This window comes from Stegastes partitus, unplaced genomic scaffold (assembly GCF_000690725.1).
Source record: "Stegastes partitus isolate 25-593 unplaced genomic scaffold, Stegastes_partitus-1.0.2 Scaffold2420, whole genome shotgun sequence".
In the NCBI taxonomy this organism is placed as follows: Eukaryota; Metazoa; Chordata; class Actinopteri; family Pomacentridae; genus Stegastes; species Stegastes partitus.
The window spans coordinates 1-25,281 of NW_007580151.1; the positions used below are offsets into that span (position 1 = coordinate 1).

The 25,281-nt window shown below is 39.6% G+C and overlaps 2 protein-coding genes across 2 annotated transcripts in view; one reads left to right on the top strand and one right to left on the bottom strand.

Annotated features, from left to right (window-relative positions):
• Positions 1–277: 277 nt before the first annotated feature.
• On the top strand, positions 278–5,464 carry LOC103374968 (probable palmitoyltransferase ZDHHC12). Its single transcript, XM_008305144.1, has 5 exons — positions 278–610; positions 853–992; positions 1,511–1,603; positions 3,527–3,693; positions 3,783–5,464. Exons 1-5 carry the CDS (start codon positions 514–516, stop codon positions 4,096–4,098), a joined length of 813 nt encoding a protein of 270 aa, XP_008303366.1. The 5' UTR covers positions 278–513; the 3' UTR covers positions 4,099–5,464.
• Positions 5,465–5,470: 6 nt separating this feature from the next.
• The window catches only part of pkn3 (protein kinase N3), a 22,339-nt gene continuing 2,528 nt past the window's right edge, over positions 5,471–25,281 (bottom strand). The window contains exons 2-22 of the mRNA XM_008305145.1: positions 22,309–22,585; positions 20,928–21,097; positions 20,597–20,720; positions 19,323–19,474; positions 16,829–17,039; positions 16,552–16,734; positions 15,847–15,956; positions 13,774–13,917; positions 13,472–13,547; positions 12,356–12,515; positions 11,773–11,863; positions 11,546–11,607; positions 11,092–11,161; positions 9,967–10,058; positions 9,537–9,713; positions 9,380–9,442; positions 9,196–9,272; positions 8,553–8,695; positions 7,214–7,321; positions 6,923–7,003; positions 5,471–6,296 (exon numbers count right to left, since the gene is read on the bottom strand). Coding sequence (XP_008303367.1) covers positions 6,096–6,296; positions 6,923–7,003; positions 7,214–7,321; positions 8,553–8,695; positions 9,196–9,272; positions 9,380–9,442; positions 9,537–9,713; positions 9,967–10,058; positions 11,092–11,161; positions 11,546–11,607; positions 11,773–11,863; positions 12,356–12,515; positions 13,472–13,547; positions 13,774–13,917; positions 15,847–15,956; positions 16,552–16,734; positions 16,829–17,039; positions 19,323–19,474; positions 20,597–20,720; positions 20,928–21,097; positions 22,309–22,585 — 2,772 coding nt within the window. The 3' untranslated portion in view covers positions 5,471–6,095. The remainder of the gene's footprint in view (positions 6,297–6,922; positions 7,004–7,213; positions 7,322–8,552; positions 8,696–9,195; positions 9,273–9,379; positions 9,443–9,536; positions 9,714–9,966; positions 10,059–11,091; positions 11,162–11,545; positions 11,608–11,772; positions 11,864–12,355; positions 12,516–13,471; positions 13,548–13,773; positions 13,918–15,846; positions 15,957–16,551; positions 16,735–16,828; positions 17,040–19,322; positions 19,475–20,596; positions 20,721–20,927; positions 21,098–22,308; positions 22,586–25,281) is intronic.

Sequence of the window (25,281 nt, forward strand, 5' to 3'; positions counted from 1 at the left end):
ATACAGATTTGTATTGGGTTTTTTGTTTGTTTGTTTTATTGACTGGAATGCATTGTTTAAAAAGCATGTAATTGTATTACCCTGTACAGTCTGTGGTGGAGACAAACAATGACAGCAACACTTTTGTCCCTCTCGGCCGCCCTACCGTGGCCTGTCATGTGACCGCCGCTGGCCAATCACGATCGACTGGTAGCGACAAAAAAAATAAAACTGAAAACAAACCTGTGATAACGGGACGGGTCGTTAGTGATGCAGTGTAGCTGTGTACGTGTTTATTTCTGTCTCAGTGATACGCTTAAATACTGAAGTCATGTTTTGGAGCTCTACTTAGCTCAGCCTGCGACTCAAATACCGGGGACGGCGCAGACTCGCGACATAACCGTTACTGCTGTGACGACATTACCGTTACTTCGGCGGCTCTTCTCGGTGTTGAGCACCGCTGCCATCAGCTGGTCGCTCAGGTGCTCTCCCAGGAGCTGGCTGCCCGCGGACAGGCCCCAGTATGCTAGGACCATGTTCAAGAATGTGTTTGGCTCAGGGTTCCTGGTAAGAACAGCTCACGTGATTCTGACATGGGTCACAACGCTGATCCTCTTCCTTCATGACACAGGTGAGACACGATCACACATCACCTGCAGCTTAAGGCTCTCATGTAGTCAGTGTATGCAATGACAGGCTCATTGTTGATGGAGCTGTAATGACAACATCATATCTAGTATGAGCAGAGTAAGCTGTCTAAAAAAAGCCTTTTTATTGTTTGTGTCTGATGAGTGACTGTGTGAGCTTTAACCAACCTGTGGCTCCTTCAGTGTGTGATCCAGCAGCACGTTGTCCTGTGTGTCTCCACTCCAGAGCTGAGGAAGCAGGAGGAGACCGGCCAGCTGGTCCAGCCGGTGCTCTTCGTCCTGCTGGTGCTGCTGTCTGTGCTGCTCTACTTCGCTGTGTCTCTGATGGACCCAGGCTTCATCCTGTCTGATGACAGCGATTTGCAGGTGGTTGTTTTTCTCTTGACACTCACATCATCAGTCTTTGTTAGAACTGTTGGTATCGGGGCTCAGAGCAGTTGTAATGTCAAGCCTGGGTCTCTTTATTTAACCCTATAATTACATTAACCATTTATCTGAAGCAAACAAAACTATACTGTTAATTATTTGTTTACACATGTTCTTCAATTCTAGTGTTGCAGTACAGGTGCTGCATGTATTCAATACATGTCTTTTTTTTTTTTTTACCATCGGTACATTATTAAGCAGAGGGACAAGACTGAAACAGTTGTGAGCAAAGTAATCAGAGCTAAAAGTAATCACGATGCAGAGGCCCATCAAGAAAGATGACTGTCACTTTACTGTTGCAATTACTGAATAGGGGGTTCATTTTATCTGCTTTACAACTACTGGGAAGTTTATGAATTAACCATTCAAATCAACTAAGTCTTATTTTAACACATAATAATAAATCATAGTTTATTTTTGTGGCTCCTCTGACTAGTTTGTCCCCTGTGTTGTGCCAGTTTACGCTGGGAGTGACTGAGGAGCAGCAGGACATGATCCCACCCACCACCAAGTCCCTGCGCCAGCGCCGCTGTGGCCACTGTCTGCTTCAGGTACTCTGCTCGTTGCATCCCAGAGCATTCCTGCAGGCTCAGGTAGCAGGGGCTTGTTGTTTCAAGATGAGAGCTCTTACACCCTGATTAACGCAGCTAGCACACAATCAGACAGTTAATGTGTGACGTGTGGTTTTGTTTGGAAAAGTAACAAAATTTCAGCTTAAAATTGGGATATGTAATCAAAATCACTTTACTCAACATTTGTAGTATGTAGACCCCTTTTTTCGAGTACTCACCACACCTGTGGGTACTTTTGGGAAATGTTGTAGACAAAAATTTCTTTCTTTTTTTTTTTTTTTATGGCACTCTCTGTTATACTGCGTAAAAGACATTTCTGAGTTCTCTTCACTTCCAGCCATAACTGTGTTGTTTCAGTAGAAGTCCAGGAGTTTGTATTGTAGTGAAAAATAATCCCACCGTGAGGAAAATGTGACAAAAACACTCATAAATGCTGGGAGGTCAGAGGGTTAAAACACTGTTGCTGTATGGAACTGAGTGTCTGAGCCACCTGACACAGGTATGTCAGAAAACCTCAACATCATGATGTGTACTGGAAGCAGGCATCTGACAGCTACCCAGAATGCATTGGAGCAAATCGTGATCATCTGAGTTGTTGCTCTGTGGAAGAACTGAGGAAAACAGATTCAGGGCCTGTGTTTGTTGTTTGTTTTCTTTCTGTGTAGCTGGTGGAGCTCTCAGGCTGAAATGTAACACTTGATGTTCTACTGTACTTGTACGATAACAGTGGTATAGAATGTCATGGGTCGGCAGGCAGCACGGATCTATGTTACATATCCATACCACCTCCAGTGAACACAGAGCACGACAGGTTCCAGGCCAGGGGTTACCAAGCAGCCAATGCATGTCCTTTCCTCTGTAACAACCATCTTCTTTTATTCAGTATATAAGTATTTAGCACTTTGTATGTTCAATTTAAACAACAAAAAAAGTGTTAAAAATTCAACCTAACATGAGACATCAACAAGTCTAATGTTGTATGAATAATTGAAAAAAGTTGTCCAGGTCTATATTTCAACTAAGAACCTAAACATCTTAAGTCTCACACATTCTAACCGAAAAACTTTAACTCATTGTCTATTTTTTCCGGAGCTTTCATTCACATCTTGCAGTCACACTTGAGATTAATCTTCATGCTTAGCAAAAACATTTTAATTCATTCTAGTGCCTCCGTGTAGTCAAGCTCTGTATCACTTAGTTTCTGTCCAAGACCATGGTTTAAATCTTTTCTTTTTTCTTTTATATGTTAGTTACAACATCCTAGCTAGCATTATGTTGGAGCAGGCAGTCGGGGGATGTTCTACACCTCCGAACTAATAGAGGGATTTTCATTGTCATATTCTGCTGCTCATCCAGGCCCATGCCGACTTCTTTTTAATTCATTATATCAGCTGTAATTATTGCTAAATGCAGCTGGAAAGCACAGGAAAAAAAAGTGATGTTATGTTAAATTAGACGGCATATTGTTTTTGTTTAAAGGCCAATTTTGTTGTAGTTGTTTGCTATCTGAAATCTGAAGAATCCCAAATGTTGTAACGAAATGGTACCAAAAACATAAAAACAGGCGCTTTCTCAAAATGCGTGCACTTTTGAGGTCAGTTCTTCAGCTCCCTGGTTGTTGTTCTGTGATGCCCTGTGACCTCACTACGCTGTTCTCCTCAAAATGGGAAAGAAAACACACCCCACATCATATGTAGAGTTGTTCAGTTAAGTTCTACCGTTTTTGACATGTCATGACATCTTTATTTTGAGCTCAAAGTCAGCTTTACTTCTCATGAGACTGTCCAGGACTTGTTCAAATCCTGCTGGCTCTGAACCAAGTGTTAAAAGAAGAATGCTCCCCTTATCAGATGAATGTCTTTTTTTAAATGCACATTTGTATTTACTCTTTATTTCAAGCAGCAGCCAATGAGATCAAAGCACTGCCAGACGTGTCAGCACTGTGTCCGGCGTTACGACCATCACTGCCCCTGGATTGAGAACTGCGTTGGTGAGAGGAACCACCGCTGGTTTGTGCTCTACCTGGCCGTCCAGCTGCTGGTGCTGTTGTGGGGGCTGCACATCGCCTGGTGAGTACAACTCTGTCACCCCTCGTCTCTACTGGCAGGTTACTGCTTCAGATGCCTACAGAGCACTGCTCTCCCGTTTGTTTCCTCAGGACGGGCTTCAGCTACGCACCCACCTGGCAGCTGTGGCTGCGTACCAACGGGGTGCTGCTGGCCGTGGCCGTGCTGGTGGCCCTGCTCTCGCTCATCGTGCTGCTCCTGCTCAGCTCCCACCTCTACCTGGTATCTCTCAACACCACCACTTGGGAGTTCATGTCGCGGCACCGCATCTCCTACCTCAAACACTGCGGTGCAGACGAAAACCCGTTCGATCGCGGAGCTTTCCACAACCTTTGGGGTTTCTTCTGTGTGTGGGGCACAGTGGTGTGGGAGCAGGTGTACTTCAGGGAGGGCAGCGACCAGGTTTAGGAACACAAAGATTTCACTCATGAACAAACCTTTCTGCGTCTGGGATCATGCACTTGACCACATTGTTAGAGGATGAACTCTTTGTGTGCAGTTTACCTACATAGGCACTTGTATAGGCACTTGTGCCATAACTGCAACATTTCCTTCTTTTCCTCTCAGTGGATTGCTTGCTTTTGTTGTTTTTACTATGCTGTTGCAATCTGCATTTCCTGTTTTTTTTCCTCGTACTTCCAGGTTATAGATGTCAACAGATTCATAAATGTTTGTTTCTCCCCTCACAGTGAGGTTCCTGCTGCTAACAGGTAACCAGCACTACAGCATTTCTCTTTTATTCTTGAAATTGAAGTTGTATAATTGAAATTTCTCCTAAAACAGGAATCATCCACATTGTCTGCAGGCATTTTAGTGTACGATCTTACAGCTGTTAGTGAAGTCAGTCATGAAGCTCTGTTGACTTAAGCTTAGTCTTTATTTACACAGCACATCCCACTTTACCCTCACTGCTGCCTGCGCCACTGAATCATTTATGTGAGGAGTGATTACATGTTTGAAAAACTCCTGGTTTCACCATGACAGCAAACCCGACTGATTGACTGTTTCTGAGGTCTGAAGTTTACTCTTGATATAAGTCAAATATTGTGTTAACATTTGAGTGAAGAAATATTTGTTTTTGATGCATGTGTAGACAATCAGATCTGTCGTTGCTATGGTATCTTTGTCCCTTCCTTGGACTCGCAACCTAATTTTAGTTGTCAGTATAGCGAGTGTCATTCTGTTCTAGCTACCTGTGGTAAATTATTTATTCTTTTGTTTTACAGGGTCCACTTGTTTTTGTCGCAAAAGTAGGTTACACTAAGTGAGAGATCTTTGGAAATTTGATCTATGTTGTTCCAAGCATTTAATCCAACCCTGATGTAAAGGGTGTTTTGACTTTCAGTGGACAGCATCTCAAGCTATTTTATATTGCTTACAATTTTTTTTTTTTTTTACTGTTTTGAACCTGAACATTTCTGTAGACTTTTGTACAACTGTTTTAACAGAGGGACTGGAAGAATACTGTGGAAACGTAAGCTAGGACTTAGAGCCTTTGGAGTGCAATACTTTGTTTGGTAATTCCATTTGAGCTTTTCCTTGTGCAATAGTAACCTTGTAAGAGAGCAATAAATGTGGTGTTGAATTTAACGTACAACAGTTTTGCTGGACTAAATGCAGACTGCTTTCAGTCAGATTACAATATTGTCAGAACTTTATACAATTCAGTTAATTCAACGTGTGTACTAATTATATGCAAACATGTCATGCATTTTTTTTACTATTTTGGAAATACTGTATACCTTAAAAATTAATAAATGTTTCATGAAAAGTTTCCTGGTTTAAGTCCAGCATTTATACATTTATTCATCAATAGTTACCTTCATGTAGTTTACACTTTTCTTACAGGCAAATTTATTCTATATAAAGCATAATCTTCATGATAGTATTATTTACAATATCCAAATATTGACTGAGAAGTATCTATGGTAGAATTAAAAAGTTGGCTATTTTAAGCATTTTACTTTCCAGTAACACCACAAGTTGACAACAGATAGACAAAATGATCACATGTAAAGATACATTCATTGCTTCTGGCGTTAAGTTATATTTTCTTCATTAGGATCATAATTATTTACAGGGTAGCACTTTGGGTTAAGAGGGCAGTGCAAGCAAAGACACATATGACACAGAGTAGATGTTTAGCCTTTCAGTCCTGCTTGGTGACAAACAGAAAACAACAATACAAAATTCATTTGACAGAGGTAAAAAAAAAATGTTAAAAAGTAAACTGTGTATGATGAAATTGGCCACCGCCGGGCATATTTCCCTGGGGAGAGCGGCAGTGTGTTGCATTAAACAGGCCACAGAGGTGGTATGAACATGGAAAAGGCAGGACTGTAGTTTCTCAGCCTCTGTTGAATCAGAAGAGCTGCCTGTTAAATAAGGACAGTGACTCCCTCTGGTCAACTCATAAAAGAGAAGTCAAAGTCAGTAAAGATTTCTTGTTGTTCTGGAGTCAGGATGCAGGGTGTTCGTGGGAGAGTGAGGACCGGTTTGAGACGAGTGAACTCCTCGTCAAAGTTACTGACATCCTGCGGCGCTCTAATGACCGGCAGGAAGGGAGGCTTCACCTTCTTGGCCAGGAGAGCGTCCCAGTCCATTCCCTGTTAACACGCAGAGGGAGATCTACAGTTACAATGTGGACTTGGAAGCAGTCAGAGCTGAGTCATTCCATTAAAAAAAAAAGAGTCAGTGAACCACATGAACCCCCCAGAATCTGCCTTTTTTTTCCCCTCAGTAACTTTTTACTACCCTTTGAGGATATTAGAGGACATTTTTGTCCTCTAATATCCTCAAAGGGTAGTAAATTTGCTCCCGGTGTATCGTTAACCTAGGAAAAAATTTGAAATTTGAATTATATGATTTTTCATGAAAAAAAACCTTCCAACAAAAAATAATATCATACGGAGTAACACAAAAAAAGTTATAGCCAAAAATTCAGCAAAAAAAATCACCTGAAAGGACAAAAATATCCGCGATATACCCTGAGGGTTAAAAGGCCTGTAACTCTGAAAATATTATTATGAAGTTAAACTTTGGCATGGCTTCATTAGATGCTAAAGTTATTCTCCATAAAACAATCAGCTGATTTTTTGAGATTTGGGTAATTTTATACAGAAGGACCCTGCTGCATGGATGTGCTACCTTGTTGCTCAAGTCAGCGTATAGTTAAACAAACAAACAAACAATATATATATGAAGTGGTTGCAGTGCTTTGCTGAACAATGACCTGAAAGAATTTGTGTCTTTTGATCGCTGAGGCATCCTCCTCTCCTGCTCCAAGTCTTGACTCAGGATTTTTCTGCAGCAACTGAAACATTGAGAAACAGTGAAGGTGTTCAGTACAACGGGACACACACATAAATCCATGCACTTCAAACTACACTCAGCTGCAGTCATGTGCTCGACAGAATTGATGTTCGGCATTGTGTACTCAGCTTTACAAGTTTCAACAACCAGGCCTTTTGTAATCTAAAGAGCTTGTGAGAAATGTCAGACGAAGCATTTGACAGGTGCTCACCTTTTGAATGAGGGACACTGATTCAGGAGACAGGAAGCGAGGGTAGCTCACGTCATCGTTAACAATGCTGTCAAACACCTCTTCCTCATCATCACCTGGGAAAGGAGACTGAAGAGAGGACAGCTGTATTAACCTCATACTGTTCTTTCTACTGTAAACACTTAATTATAAGGTTACATTTCAGCACAAGTGGATTACCTAAAGTTACTTTGTGCCTGCGTTTGGCAGGTGTCTACAGACCTCACCAAGCTTAACTGCAGCTCCTGCATATTAAATAATGGATTTACATATTTTTGACAGAGTCTCAGATCAGGTTCTAATGCAGGAGTCACTTTAAAATGGCTGTAACTGATGTTTTGAAAGGAACAGAGAATCAAAAGACAATGTTTAAGCAATGTGAGGGTCAAAATGATCGCTCGCAATATGCAGAATTCTCAGCTGAATGTGCTGCCCACCATGCTCTTACAGAGCTTTATATCGAGCTACAGCTCACAGTTAGCTGTCAGGCTCCAACTTTGCTGTTTTCATTCACTCTCATAGCAGGATGTTTTCTGTTTTCACAGGAAACACTAACATCCACTGCACACTGTTCACTCAGCACCAAAGAGCAGACTGGCACAGTTAAAGACTAGCTGGTAAAAAATAATGGATGATTTAGTAGGTAAAGAGGCAGCTATTTATCTCAGGCATGACTAGAGACCACAAACAACTGGAAGTGAACTAATATTACTCCAAATCAGTGGTAGTGTTGCTCTGCAACTGCTGGATGTGTAAATGTGTGTTTGGTAACATGTCCACATAAAGGGGGAAAAAAAAAAATGTTCGTGTTGCAGATAACTTGTGTCCGTTGCCACAAAATGATCAAAATACCAGTTAGTGCAGGATAAGGCCCTCACCAGCTCAGGATGCAGTATATTGTGTCTTTCTGGTGCATATTTGCAGCTCACACATGGTTCCCACATAGTGGAAGTAGGGTCTCTGAAATGTGGCTGCTGATTAACAGCCAGAATTAAGTACTGGCTGATTCTTCCTATCTCAGACATTTGGAGCTTCTCTTCAAAGAATCGATATAATAATCGTGCAGTTTTACTGTGATTGTGGTTAAGACGTTACACTACCAAGACCCTTACATGATTCAATTATGTAATATTACACCACTACAGTACTGAATTAGCTGACCTTTAGCACATGAGTTAGTGTTTCCAGTAAGGTAGTGTTTGATATTTTAGTAGGGCACCAAACATAAGCTGCAGCCCTGGGATTTAAACCAACTCCAATGCAAACCAATGGATAAGGTCTTCCCTATCTGTGTCTATCTTTATATATAGTTTGTACTCACCTCCCCCACCAGCATCTCATAGATAAGGACCCCCAGACCCCACCAGTCCACACTGCGAGTATAGTTGTTGTCCGTCAGCACCTCAGGAGCCAGGAACTCTGGTGTGCCACAGAACGTTGAGGTGCGATCCCCATGGCCCATTCCTACACACAGTACAGCTGTACTTACATATCTACATATTTACTACAGGCAGGTTGCAGCATTAATATTAATGCAATCTTGATTTAAACTTGTAATAGGCTGAGGTATGAAGTCCTCATTTACAATGTAGTCAAGAAAGAAAACAAAAAATGCAGGCATACAAACAAACTAACTATTTAAAGTAAATATTAAAAAGTAAAGTAAGTAAAACACTAAAATGCATTTTGGTTTAAAAATAAATGAATTGAATGAAACAAGAAAAGAAGGAAGCAAAATAAGATGACATTTTAAAAATGTAATTGCTCAAAGGATAATTGTCCAACGGATAACATTAGTCCAGCTTTATTGTTCCATAAGTCATTCTAGGTTGCAGGTGCACTGGGAATAAACTATTTTCCTGTTTTAATTTTTCCAGATATGGATATCACTATAAAGTTACTGCCTTTTTAATTTCGATACACAGTTTAAAAAAAAAAATTGCATAAAATTCCCATTTTCCTACCTTCTTTGCACAAGCCAAAATCTGCTATCCTGACAAAGCCATCTGCATCCATTAACAGATTATCCAGCTTCAGATCCCTGACAGACACAAACATGCAGACAGAGACCACATTGTGCTGCACATTCCCAACATGCAAAGAGTAAGCATGAAGAAACAGTGATAAAGCACCTTTGGAAGTACTCACCTGTAAACTATTTTGTTTTGGTGGAGAAACTCCAGACCCAGTAGCACACACGAGGAATAGAACCTGACCACAGAGAAGAAGAAATGGAAATAACACCAACATCATTAATTGTTTGCTGCGTGTCAGTGGACCTCTGGTTTTACAGAGAGAAGCTCACCGGGCCTGCTTCTCAGTGAAGATGCTGGTGTGAATGTGTGTCATCAGGTCTCCTCCAGGTGAGTAGGCCATCACAAAGCACACGTGGTCTGCAGTCTGGAAGCAGCCGTACAGGTTCACCAGGAAGGGATGCTGCGAGCCGTTGATAACTTCAAAGATCCTCTTTTCACACATGAGGCTGAACACAACCACAGACACATTTAAAGAGATTATTTATTTACAGCTAAAACTACTTTGCACTGTTTGTAGTTGGACATTTTCACTTGGTAACAGTTAGACCTAAATTGCCCATTTTGCTTAATAACTACAAGGTAAATATTTGCTGCAGTCAAATCACGTGAGTCTTTCTTAGAACCCAGACACTATGAAAACAGTAGTGTAGTGTCAATAAGTATTTTAACTATAATCAGGCTAGTTAAGGGATTGCTTACCTGTCAACTTCATCACGTGTCACGATGTCTCCTTTCTTCAGGGCTTTGATGGCGTACAATTTGCTTGACTTCTTATACTCTGCTAGCAGCACCTTGTATCAGTTACAAAATGCAGGATGTTCAATTTTCATATCTTTTTGTAAAACATTTGACTTACTCTGAAATATACTAGCAAGCTCAAGGGAAATGATTTAAGACAGAGATGAAAGGATAACATTTACTGACATTTCCCTGTTTATGTAGATTCATGCTAATCCTAAGTGCTTCAGTAGAAGGTAACTGGACTTGAAGGCATTTCACTTCCATTCAAAAGGCTTCCTTTGCTAACTGACACATGGTTCATAGGCCCAATACACAAGCGCTGAGGTGTGAATGGCTGTAAAATTGGCTGGGGAGGGATGACGAAAGGTGTTGATGGTGATCAAACTGTCTGGAGAGGGAATTCAAGACTGTGTTAGAAGTACCTGGTGAATGGTATCGCAGACTCTCTCCCCGTGCAACAGGTTCCAGTTGAACACCACTCTCTAAAACCATCTGTTTTGTTTGTACAGAATGTGGCCATTGTTGTCTTTAAAGGAGTGTCTCTTATTCTTTAGACAATTAAGGAACACTCCTTTGAGAACAGCACTGTACACATGTCCTTCCACATCTTGAGTCATCCCTCACCAGGCAGTTTCATAACCATATAGACTTTGAGGCATGTGAGTCTTTGGTTATTAACAGTCATGTGATTTAGGGGGTGAGAATTCAATTCAGTTTTATTTGTGTAGCGCAGTTTACAACATATGCCATCTCACAGCGCTTAACATAGTAAGGTACAGCTCCCTCTGAGCAAGAAGTCGGCAACGGTTGAAAGGAACCAAAGGCGGCCATCTGCCTCAACCGGTTGGGTGAGAGTGGGGATGGGGAAGTAGGGATAGCAGGATAGCAGATAAAATAAAAACCTGGGACTCCCCACCAGTCAGGTAGAACCGAGGAAGCCTCTTGGATAAAGTGAAATATCTATAGCACAAAAAACAGAAGTCCTGCAGTCCTCTAAAGACGCACCACAGATTATCAGTTTAACTAGTGAGTACTCGGTGTGATTTTTTTTCCTGGTCAAAACACTGCTTCTGCCATGCATACCTTTCCAAAGTGACCTCTTCCCAGGACTGAAATGCATTTGAAGTCTTCCATCTGAAGTCCTTCATCCCTCCTGCATGACAATACAAATGTCCACACATTTAGCAGCTGAAAAAGTCCTTAATTGTTCCACTGAGCACCACTAGCTGCACGTTATTCATTTTCAGAATTTATTATATAGCTCTTCAAAGAGGTCAGCTACAGAGTTCCAACTCACATGTCCACTGTGAAGAGAATGTCTTTTGGTTTACTTAAAGTTCAGCCAGAATTTGGAGCAAACTTAAAGAATTAAATGTACGTTTCATTTTCATTTATGTTGCTATGCGCCAAATACATTTGGATAGAAGTTTTTTAATCTGATAGCAAATACCATCATACTCAGGAACACTGGGGAGAAACATCAACTAATCACAAAACTGAACAACAAAACCAAAAGTACACAGTCACTTTGACTTACTGCAGAGGTAGATGAATAGAAGGTTGTTTCTTGGGCTTTGGGCTCTTGATCTCACCAGGAGACTGTTTTTTTTCAGGAAAAAATAAACAGACAACAGAAATCAACAGAATCATTGAGCATACATACGTAAATAGTTTCTGCAATCAGCTATTTCATTTACTGATATAAATCCTGGTGCAAATATTTTTTTTTTAGCATTTGTCACTCAGGCAGCCTGACTTGCTTACCAGTGCAGATTCTTTATTGTTCTTTCTTGAGACACGTGGAGATCTGCTTGGTGGATCTTCACCAAAATTCAGACTCACCACAGGAGGTTCTCTAAAAAGAAGAGACAGTTTATGACTCTGCTGCCATTCAACAGTGATGCTGGTTTTAACGTCTGTGCTAATGTTAGTGTTGCTGACGAGCTGCATTGATGCACCCTTAATTTCCGAAATTGGATTAAGCAATCCAAAACCACTGCCCTGCCCTGATCTGCCCTCGTTGGTTGACATTAGAAGAAATATAAACATTCACCAATGTTATCCTTTAATAACGCTATTTTTATAAGCTTACAATTTAGCATTATACAACTATTTTGACTTCACTTAACTGTTAATGCAGTTCAGTGATAATGTCACTAACAGCCCTCTAGAAAAGTCACAATATCTTTGGTCTCAGATAACTTTAATGGGCAGGAAAAACAGCCTCAAGTCACCAAAGAAAGCTAAGTAGAGAAGTTAATAGCTCACTTTTTTAAACTGCTTTTTCATAGATTTAACAGAGAAAAGTTTCTGGGTCACAGTTTCTGCAGACACCACAAAGTCTTACTGTGCTGGAGAAGTAATAGAAGATGTGGGGCCACTGTTAGAGCCTGCTAATGGAGGGCTCATGGGCTCCAGGGAGCTGCAAGGAGGCAGGATACTCATCATCAAACGACCCCAAGTGGCAAAATTCATGTTCATCTGAGCAGCACGAAGGAAGTCCTTCCCTGTGAGCAAAAAGAAGAAGTCTGAGCTACATTGTCTATAATAAAATATTTTATGATGCAAATAGTAATATTTTATCTGGAATTACTGCACAACCTAAACATGTATAAGGATTAATAGCTGTCAAAAGTCTGTGCCTGCACAGATTTGATATCATATACAAAATATCATGAAAAAAAAATCCCCATAATGCATTCTCATGTTGCAATCACAATGTCAGAGAGTTACGAAAATGTGAAATGCATTTATTCAAATTGCATGTCAATTGGACCTTACCATAACTAGGTTTTTGGTTAGAAATGGAGGTTTGATTGAAATGTAGTTGGAGAAGACTGCTGGATAATTGAGTGTGTTTACATGTGCCCGGTTTGGAGTCTTATCATAGTTTTAAATATATTCTGTGCTTGATATTGACATGGAAAATGAAAAAATCTGGTTATTCACATTCCTGGTCAAGTGACTGAAACAGTATCCAGGTTTCTAATCATCGGTGTGCAGTTGTGCCTTGTGCCTCAGTCATCACATAAAGAATGCTTAGAAACCTGGTTCAGGTGATAGAATATGTCGTCAGAACCAGGATACTAGTACACATGTAAACATACTTGTCTTCTTTTGGTTCACTTTGTCTATTCAAATGGTCTGAAGGTCAGAGAAAACCCCTAAAAACTAATTATTTAATGGGGTTAAATGTTACTCTGAAACACAAATAGGAACAGCACCCCTGAGCATGTGAAAGAAGTTTCTGTGTACATTTTCAAGTAGTATTTGTTATTTTCTTTCTTACTTTCTTTCTGACAGTAAACATAACTTATAAAAGTTAAATTCCACAGTCCAAATTTAAATCACACAAATACATTAAAAAATGCCTGAAAACAACTATTGAAACAAGTAGTGATAATACAATATAGATCCAACAAAAATAACATGAAGAAACACACAATGAAATTAATGTTACCACCTTTTTCTTTAGGGAATATTCTCCTCTGCCTCTGGAGTTTGGAGCGGCGTTCAATGACAGGATTAATAAATGTCACCTGAAAGTAAATAGAGGAGCTGGTAAAGGACTGTTGCAGCATTGCTATTGGTGGCTTTGGCACTGCGAAAAGATGTTCGCTGAATTTATTTTAGTCACAACAAAAACCTTCAATAAATGGTGTCCTAGTTTGTGTCTGATATAATTAATTGTTAATTATAAGTGTAATTTGGTTAAAAGACATGCAGGTAACACAGTAGTAAGTAAACAAATATGAAAGACAGAACCTCAACGAAGAGGATGCCCTGAGGCTCCAGCTGGAGACACATGCCGTGTCGCTGATTATCCAGGAAGTCCTCCAACCGCAAGAATTTCACCCCACTTAAAGCTCGCCAGTCTCTCCAGTACACAGCAATTTCCAGCTCCCGAGACTAAATCAACACACACATTACAAATATTCAAACGAGGGTTAGGGTTACGTATGTAGTCGTATACCTTCATCACTTTAGATTTCAATAAGTTTCTTTTTTTAAAAATCTGGATTATTGGCATAACAAAATGTTTGATCATCTCTTGAAGTAGAGAAAAGAAGGATTTTAGTCACTGCAGTGACACAAAACTGAGATGCACAAACACACCCTCCACTGTCACACACTTAGATACACACCCCAACCAACCCCTTTTCCACAGTGTAAGAATTTTTTCCATTTAAAGTTGCTCAACAGACACATGTAAATATTCTAATAAATATTGCAATGACAGCTGCAATGTTTTCGAGCACCTGTTGTAGCTCCAACCGTAAACACTCTATTAGGTGTTCAGAGGTGGGAGTGACTTATCTACATTTTTACAAGCACCTAGACATTTACATTTCAATTTTAGTCAGATTTATTTTAAATTCAAGGATGCATCTCTCTGTATGATCATCTTTATAAGCTGGTATATGGTACACAGAAGAAAAATCTACTTCAGCAAATACGTTTTTGATCATACTGTTATCCCTCTTATGGTAACCAGCTCAGCGTTCTCTTTAAACATTCTGTAAACCTGTTTGTCGAGTGTATGTAAACACAGTCATTGTCTTAGTTTATAGTCTCAACCTGAGGTAACCCTGAGAATTTATCTATGATGTCATCATTTACTCAGTCTTGACAAAACTTCTCCAGTGCCACAGAATAAATTACACAACGGCTTTCACAGGCTGCGTAGAACTCACTGTTGCCAGTAAACTGATCTACATGTATATAACCACTGACTTCCCCTTTAAAATGTCAAGAGTCACAGTTAACCAGAGAGAGTGAGTACTGCATTAGTAGAACCTAAGTCCTACACAGGGATGCTGGGTATGTATGGGGAAAGCCAGATTAGAGCAGATGTCAGAGGATTAGCAGTGGGATTACACGGCTGGAGTATGTGGCTGACGGAGTATCAAAGATGTACTTGGCCATTCTGATTTATAGATGAGCAAGAAGTCAGATCTGTAAGTTATTATTCTCAGGCTGCTATAACAGATGTTCACCATCAGTGGTTACTGAGATGACGTTTAGCGGTGAAGACAAGAAAGTTTTAACACCTATTGCAGAGTTACACGTGTCACATCAGTGCACTGAAATATGGAAAATGAAAATGGAAAGAAAAGATATCAATTGAATATTTGATAAAACCCATTGCTCATGTACATTACTGCACACAGGCAGGATAAAAACAAACATTCCAACTTTTGGAATATCGGAAAGTATGAATCACTCTAGGATGACTAGGAGTGCATCTGCATGAAAAAAAGCTGAAAACTGACTTTTTACCTCAAAAACTTTATTTGAAAGTTACTATTGTTGCAAAAGAGTGAAATCATTGGTACTAGTATTAGATTTAAGCAAGACCAGACCAAATGATTTGGGCAGTTTTCTTTGAGCTGAAGTTGCGTTTCATTTTGCAACCAAATCTTCTTTTCAGTATTCTTCCCCTGCACCTTGCTCATTTTGCTGTGCACATCCTGGGCCCTCATGTCAACAAACTCTGTCTTTTAAATACGTTTTTTATTTAAAATGTGCATCCAAGACCCCTTAAACAGGAATACATTTTGTTCTATCAGACAGACTTCTCTTGCAGATTCGTCATGGAAAATGAGAATCATGGTTTTCTTTTTGTATCAAGCAGCAAAACAAAACATTTCTTATTAGTATTATTGTCATTATTTTATGTAAAATACAACACACCAGGCCTGCAGAGTGGAATATTTGAACCTAAGCTCAAAAGACTCCTAAATGAATTTAGTTTATTGCTGTTTACTTAATGACATCCCATATTTAGTATAAGTCCCTAAAGAATCCAAGTTGCTATTTGAAGTGAAAGCCACTGACCCGTTCCAATTCAATGCTGAAGCTCTGGCCCCAGGCCTCTTTGCCCAGCTGTCTCCAGTGTGTGTGACCTACAATCCTGTTGTCAACCTTCAGCACAGCACTTATCTCCGCTGAAACACAAAAGACACAATTTGATACAGTCACGAACTATGTCGGGCCAAAATCCTGATGAGAGAAGACTTAATACAGATGGTAATACACTAATTTTGCTCATCTTCAATTCTTATTGCAAGCTAACGGTACTATTAGGTTTCCTCTCAAAGGTTGGACGAATTTATCCAGGTTTTAGCTGTTATGATACATACAATTCTTCCAAATCCTTCCAAAGGAATCCTCCTCATATTATTTGTGAGGTGGTTTGGATTGGTTGAATTTGTGTCTTGTCTATGAGCAGTTTTAAAAAAAATTTATTTTAGTGAAAATTGCATTCAAAATATAAGGGTAAGGCACACTGTTTATTTTTGATTATCCTGTGGTGTGTTCTCAAAGATAAAAATACAGCGCTATGGCAATCTCTGGTCTCTGTCAATCAAATTGAATTGAAATTTTTGGCTTGTGTGTTAAATGTATAATAGAAATTGAGGCCACAGTTCTTGTGATGAACTTGCAGAAGGCAATAAGGTGTTATATGATCATTTTATCAATATATGTCCATTGGTGAAGATGCATTTTCAAGCAAATGGGAAGAAAAATGTTTTCACTTACAGGACAGTTCATCAGCCTTGGTTGATTTGCCACTGGCACTGCGTCCTGATAGGCCGGCTCTCACCTTCAGAGACTTTCCTTCTGAGAGGCTCCCGGGTGTTGTGGAGACACTGGTCAGACGACCACGGCCAGGTACCGACTCCAACAAGTCTTGGCAACCCATCAAACATACCTCTAACCGACCTGACAAAAAAGCATTTCAGGTATCAATTGAAACTTGAGAAAACCCCATTTAATCAAAGTATTTTGAATAGATCAGTGAGGTTCAATAGGCAACCTGTTAGACTTGCTGGTTTGAAGAAGGATGAAGATGATGGAGCACTGGATTGTTTCTTTGGAGTACCATAGGAAGCTGAAGTTCCCAAAACTAACTCCTCCTTAATAGTGGTGTGTGTGGGATGGCCCTGAGGCAGCTCACTTAAACGTCTCTCCAAGGACAGTCGCAACAAATCCACTTTTTGAGATGAGTCTTGCATTCGTGACTGGGCCTGAGGGACACACACTTTTTTCAAGGGTCTAATAATAGAGCAAAATGACCACAGTAACTTCAAGTTCCTTCCAAACAATCCTGGTCTGGCTAGTTTTTATTAAAGGTTTTTGGAAATAGTCAAGCATTTACCCGTGTGCCATACTTCTGGTAATTCAGCACACATAAGGCAACATGAGCGTGGAAGCTCAACTGTGCTTAATCTTAAAACGCATGTAGTCAGGTTTGTATATGTGTACAGAAATCTGCAAATTTGTACCCAGATTTAGAAGTACTTCACTTACAAGATTTGTAAACATGTGAAAGAAAATGTGAATGTGTACACAAATCTGTAAACGTATTCAGAAACCTATAACTGTGAATAAGAATAATCTGCAAATATTTTCATTCAGAAAATATGAATGTAAATGATCCCAGTCATCTATCTTTTCAGTAATGTCATTATCATAAACCAGGTACAGTAATCATTTGACAGGGAACTCTGCTAGAAAATTCATTTTCTCGCTATGAAATAAAGGAGGTCAGTCCTTTTAATCATTTCAAACCTGTAAAATGTCATGTTGCATCTTATACATCAAGTACACAGGATGCAGGACACAACTTCATGTCTTTAGATGTCCATATATATTTTTGGTTTGATGTTTCAATGTCATCAAATAAATCAGACCAGACCTAACACATTAAAATCAACTGAAACTGTCTGTCTGGGTCACTTTTGTAATTTGTTCCTATTTGACTCCCTTTTCACATGAACAGCTGTGTGCAACACTGTGACTGTCTACCTGCCTGACAATGTGTTTGGCTATCTTCATTTGTATTTAATATGTCATCAATATTGCATCTTCAACCTCTGTATGACAGTTGAATTTTCATGCCCTCCAGTATGGCCATTTGTAAACAAACAGGAATGGCTCGTTTTTATGTCTGAATGTGCATCCTGGTCATATTTCCATAAAGGTTGTGCCAGCAATCTTACTTGGCCCAAATTTTTGAAATCATTGTCAACACAGCACAAGTCTTAACTGAACCACTACATTAATGGACAGACACGTACAAACAGCGACACTTGGAGTTGAGTGAAGCAATTTAGGAAAACATTTTTTCCACGTCAGTCCTAATGTTCAGCCAAAAACATCACAAGGAGCAAAAGACAGTTTGTCTGACAAAATCGCAACGCATCTTTCTCACTCACTTGGCGCTACAATATCATAGCTATTAGGGTATTATGGACATTTCTTTCTATAAAAAAATTGCAATGAAAACAGGCACTAACAGCTTAGATTAATAACACTCAACAATAAAGTTTCTTTTTTTCCCCCCACAAAATGTTAACAGGAGCTGAAGTTTGTTACTTTCAGCTGTTTCAAACTATTCTGTCTGAGTATATTGAATACCTGCAGCATCATGCAGCAGTAGGATCCATAAATGTCTTCAAAGAGAGAGTTGCATGCATTTGTGTAAGCAGAACCACAGCTGTATCATTAATTTCTTATAATTTTAAACTGGCCTCAAAAGAGCATGGAGAGCGCGTCGGTCCAGGCCAGGATCTAACAGCAGGTCACACTGTGTCGACCTGCATGTCTTTACATCACACAGGTGAGCTGTGACACAGAGTCACAGTTTATAAAGTGCAGTTAAATATTTTGTTACATCGCAGCCATCCTCAGGCTCAGAGTCCTGAGCTTTCATTTTATTGTTAAAGAAATCAGAAATAAACTGGGCTTAGATGTAGTCTGTTGTTACATTATTATGCATTTTACCTCACTTGTGTATTGTCTAATCTGGCATGATGTCACATTCTCAACGCAGCTCTATCGAGCATTGTGAGGGGTTTGTCTGAACGAAGCAATTCAATTCAATTAATTTTATCTATATAGCGCCAACTAACAACATATGCCATCTCATAGCACTTCACATAGTTAAGATGAAGACCTCATGAATTTTAAAAACCTCAGACAGAACCAGGCACAGGGAAGGCGGCCATCTGCCTCCACCGGTTGGGGTGAGAGTAGGGATGGGGGAGGTGGAGATAGCAGGAGGGTTGGGTTGACAGTGAGGAGCATTAGTAGAAAAGTGACCTATATCTAAATGACTAGAATTTGGTTTCTTTAACAGACTGATAAAGCCAGCTATGTTCCATATTCCATGTCTGAATAGGGCTATAGATTATCAACAAAACCAAACAACAACAAAAAAGAAGACGATGATATACACAGACTATCTTGATTCAAAGCTCAAAATTGTTCAGTCTAATGTAAGGGAGGACGATCCTGCTGGCACCCACCTCTCCAAGTATACGGCGGTCTTGGTTCTTACGCCCACTCAGCTGCTTCACCACATTTTTGGCACCCTCTGCTACAGCTGATTCAATTTTCATGTGGTGGATGAGTTCAGTCACCCGCAGTTCGAGAGGACTGATCATCTCTACAGGGTGACCTGAGGGCAAGTGGAGCATATTAGATTTGGGCATTATCATCACATTTGAGAACATATACAAGTAAGCATTATCCTTTTAAACCTTTAAACATTTATACCAGCAAAACAGGTATCGAATATGAGTGAATGAACTTATTTTGTTTCATATTCAAAATATGGCAGGACACGCTCTTGATGTTTTAAAAACTTTTAATCCTAGGTAATAATTTATACAGCCAAAAATATTCCTTTTGGCATTTTAAGGTATACAGTTTATGGAGACCACTATACTGCCAGAATCCATATTGCAAAATGTATTAAAAAGCTATTTAAAATGTAAAAAAAGCTGTTTCTATAGGGCTAAACATAATCCAGTGACACACTTTAAATAATTTAATTGCTGTTTATGGATCCTAAGCAGTTCATCATCAACCTCAGAAACAAACGTTTGCCTAAAAAAATGTCAACTCAAGACCCTAGGCTTTCCCTGAGCTTTCAACCACATTTCATGGATAGACTTTGCTCAGTTTTCATGGAGATAGCTCGAAGTTAACAAGCCCTCTGTGTCTCTAACCCAGCGGTCTCGAACTCCGGTCCTCGAGGGCCGCAATCCTGCAAGATTTAGATGTTTCCTTCTTCCAACACACCTGATTCAAATGATCAGCTCAGCATCAAGCTCTGCAGAAGCCTGATAACGATCCTGATCATTTGAGTCAGGTGTGTTGGAAGAGGACAACATCTAAAACTTGCAGGATTGCGGCCCTCGAGGACCGGAGTTCGAGACCCCTGCTCTATCCCCTGAGCAAACCCTCTGCTTGAAGACCGTCAGAAAAATGTAAAAGTTCTGGACACAGCTGGCATGAGACTTAAAGCTTACATTGTGGGTGTTTTTCCATCAAATATGTGAAGAGCTTTGTAAACAGAAGTTTAAACATAATGATGACGATCTGTCAATGTGAGACTACTGCAGTGAAAGGCTGCCATTTGTATGTCTTGCCTTTAGCAGCAAAACTAATGATGACATCTTTCATATGGAATCTGCAACAGTTAATTCCTTCAGTAATGCAAAATTAATACTAGGTGAAGGTAAATATGATAAGGCACAGACTAAAACTGTATGTGTGTGTGTGTGGTAAGATTTACCATGTGTACCATCCCGCTCCCCATCTCTGGCTTGGCTGACTTTGATAATCTGCATTCGTAGCAGCTCCATCTTAGTGCGGCTGTCCTGCAACATCTGCTGGGCCAAAGAAAGCATCTTCCTGTCCTGAAAAATAAAATAGATAACTAAAGACTACTGGAGTGCTTCTGTTTTGCTCAGGTTACATTAGAAAGTGGGCAAACTGCCATTACAGAAAGACCATGGAGGAAAACCACATCCATAAGCAACCTTACAAAGTTTGTGAACAGGGTTCGAGACTAGTGTGTCTGTGCGTGTTGTGATGCGTGTTATTTGCGTTATATTGTACTATACCTTGACTGAGCTGTTGGTGTAAGTCTGGATCATGTTCTCAGCACCCTGTTTGACTTTGGTCTCCATGGTAAGTTGTTTCTTCAGGGTTCTGACTCGGCTGGACAGTGGTGACGTGACCTCTTCCCACTGGCATGACTCTGCTGAGTGGCTGTCCACTTTATCCACGCCACCTGTACAAAAATAACACATGGGATGTAAAATGAGCGAAAACCTTAAATAGTTAGTGAACATCAGCTTCTAATGACTTTACTTTGTCTCTGGGTAGGATGGAAACCTAAGGAAGTCTCATAGTTAAGGCAAATATCATATAACCACAGTGTCCAGGATGTGTCTCTGTTGATGGGGTCTTTGTTGTCTACGCTGGCTGTGAAAATGAGCTAAAATGCCAAAAAATAAAAACAAACTTGTGTACAAATTTTCTGATTCAATTAGTTTATTATATGATATACAAAAATATTCTTCTCATACAAAGAGAAGAGGTGTAATGCAACACATATTCCATCTGCAGTCCTTTGGGATGTAGGCAGGAACAGATGGAATATGTTTCTGAACGCTGACACAGTCTGGGGGTAGTGATGTACACTAGCTGTGCACCACAGTGATTTTTTGTTGGAACTACAAATTGTACACATAACAGCTTTGAACTGTCTAAGCCTACAATTTTTGGTCTGACACGTAATTTAAAAATAAGATTAAGAGGAGAAATGAATGAAGGATAAGGGTGCTGTGTAACCTCTTGTTGTGAACAATGTCCTACTGTTGCTACACTCAACTTTGCATTGCTAAAAGGTAAGAACCGTGCCACTAGCTAATTGAATCTGCTAGTTGTTATCACAGACCACTCTTGAAAAAATATATTTTAAAAAGTTAACATGGATCTGAACTAAATTTGTAACTGCAAAGTAGATGATAATGCATTTTCCAGTCCTGCAACATAACAGCATATAACCCCGCTTGATACATAACCAGTGGTAGAACTGGGCCATTAATGGTCAGGTAAAAAGACAACTGGGGGGAAAAAAACAACAACAAAAAAAACCCCCATCTATTCTTTTTTCCCCTCTCCCTTTGTGTGTGCGTGTGTGTGCGTATGTTAAATATTACTGAGTAACCTTGTCAATGCATTTCTTAAAAAGGGACCAAAGTCTAAAAGACTACTGGGGACATTTAAAGAAAACATTTACAGCAATGACAGCAGGCTGGGCTTTTCAGAAGGAGGGTCTTATAGAGACAAGAGCTATAATAGGATGTTTCAGACGCACACTGAGAAGAGCACCAAAGTACAACATAAGAATAACAATGTGTTCTTTAAACACTGAAGCATGTAGACACAATGTAGTAGACGCATGTAAATCTTTGGAAACTATCCAGTTTTTGTTACCTGTGGTGCCATCTTTCTCTGTGGCCATAGATCTTGCGTTAAGCTCTTGTAGTTCCCAGTGCAACTTCTCCAGCTTGCGGCTCGACGCCTTGAGTTGGCCATCCACATCAGCTGCACTCTTGCGACTGGACACGGCCCGTCGCAGCCTCTCAGCTGCCTCCTTGATCTTCAGCTCCCGTTGGATCTCCTGTCTGAGCAATGTACGAGCATCTTCCAAACGCTGCTGAAACTCGGGGTCGAGAATATCCCACTCATCCAGATCCTGCAGATTCCCGTTCTGAGGGACAACCACAACAGGCTTAAATCTCTCATCATTGTGCTTGTTATTCCATAACATAGGCATCATGTGAGAACATAATATGATAGCCCAGTCCTTCAATCAAGCATTGTACATTAGGCAATTAAAGACCAGCCATATGTTTTATTCAGGGCCAACATAAATATCAGGACTTAGTCATGTAGAGCAATAACCAATATTAACAACTGAAGAACATTTGCAGTGAAAATGAAAATCTTGGTGTAAATATGCAGAATGACACAAATGCTAACACAATATTTTGTTGAAATTCCTTATGTTTCAAATGTCTGTTGTAAATACATTTATGTTTTCACTCAGCTGTCTAGGGTCAGCTAGGAACAAAAAAAATAAACATTTTTTTAGGTAAAGCAATTTATTGCTTAGTGACATAAAAAAAGGTAATCATATCATAAGGAAAACAGAGCTGGTGGGTGTTGGTAAATTAAAGAACCAAATAATACCATACAAAGGCTAATAGAGTTCTGAAAACTAGCCAAAACAAAATAAGGAAACTAAGCTCCCAAGCCAAACTTAAAGACACAATGGCAACACCCATGGCTAACAAAAGTAACGAACAAATGAGTGCATGTACACAGCTGGTAGCTACATATCTAAGACAGTGGGAGGCACCAGGGCGAGCTGCCAACATTAAATTACAGCTGCCCTGGTGCAGGTTTGTGGCAGATTTTAGTCTGGTGTGGTGATAGCTGCAGTCGGGTTGGAGGAGGAAACGGGGTGGTAGGACCAATCATCCAGACAGAGAGTCAGTTGTACGAGAGCCAAAGTCATGCATTTTGAATTTAACTCAGTTTATCATGTATCACTTAAAAAACAAACAAACAAAAAAACACCAATAATCAGAAAAATGATGACTATCAGATCCAATAACTGTCTAGGCCAATTATTGGCCGATTGCTAGAATATAGGGGTAAAAAACGTCAACATTTAGGCTGTTAAAATATTATAGACCAGCTCATGCTACTGAAAGGAACTAAAACCACCATCTGCAATACAAAGCAGACAACCACCAACATTTCCAGCAGACTGTCTAAACGGTAGTGTTTCCTAGTTGATGCAGTCAAAAATGAAATGTAAAGTATCACCTGACTGGACAGGAAGGACTGCTAAGTATGTTAAACCACAGAAAAAAAAGCTTCAACAATAACAAATGACACAAGGCTTCCCCCTTGTGGATAAAGATCAAGTGAGCTTTACTAAAACAGGAAGACTTGTCATTTAAATCCACCTTCTGATATGTGTAAGGAATATCTTCAGTGTTTTAGTGTGAGATTTTTTTTTAAATAATTAAGTTAATTTAGTTTCACACCATACAAATTCTGAAAGTCCAAGGTGATGACTTTAAATGATTTGCCTTGACCTAACAACCAACTTTAAAGATATCCCACTTAAGATTTTAAAAAAAACAAACAAAAAAACCCCCAAAGAGAACAAAAAAAAAAGCGTCGAAATCTTGACATTAGAGAAGCTACAACCAGAGAGTATGTTTTATTTACATAAACAACTAAAACTGTTAATCTGGTGTCAAAATTGAATAAGTATTGCATAATCAATTGTTTCAGATCCAGAACAGATACATTCTTTCTGTCATGTTAACCTCCATCTAACAAGTACAGACACAGTAGTGTCACATTAACATTTGTCATTTCTTTGGTGCAAATACATTTCCATGAAAACTGTTCAAACAGTGACATTGCTTGTTTAAAAAAAACATGTTGCTGCTTATTTTTCTTGAAACGCAATCTTACAGTCCTATGAACACCACATACAAAATTCCCTTCAGTTTACTTCACCAAAAAAAAGTTTTTTTTCATGGATTTTTGATGGATGTTTTGCGTAAACCCAGTTCCAGCTCCCTTTAACTAAACCTCTAGTAACAGCTATCCATTCAGACAGCTCAAAGTCTGAGAAGACCTTCCCTTTGTTCAAGTTAAGTTTGACAGAAACCTTTGCCGCTTGTACTGCAGGAACACCTTGGAATTAATACCTCCACCTTCAAATAATTACCCGGTTAGTCTGACAGTTGTTACACCCATTCTCAGGAGAGCATGCTGCCTGGACCTATTGCCAGTTTATCACAAAGACGACATGTATAGACTGTTTTTGAGTTTTTACTTCAAGTACCCTGCACATTTCTGGATAGTGGCAGGAAAAGAGGGAGGAAAGGCAACCAGGCAGGCAAACCTAGGTCAAGACAATTATTTGGAGATATCCGAAAACTACATTTGTGCTTATTTTTCCATTTAATTTATTTTAAACAGCCAGCGCTTATTGATCTACAGAAAAAACAACTGTAACTAAGCCGGGATTAGCAGACAAAGTTCATTTCCATTTCTTGTGCCTGGCCAAGGGCTAAAAAGGCAACTTAAAATGACAATTATAAAAATGTTAATTTAAAATATTTCTATTGTAAATACACCAAAGTTACTTTCATCATTTTGTTGTAGGGAATGTGCAGCTCTAAAAATATTTACAGATCAGCTTTTGACTGAATCTGAAACGTGACCTTCAGATAGCTCTAAATCATCTCAATGCATCATGTTTAAATTGCGTCTAGACTCGTCACACATTCCTCTAAAAGAACTAGATAGCAGATCTTCTAAGCAGCTTTTATTTACAACAATTTCTTAAAGATTAAATCTTTGCAGATAGGGCAT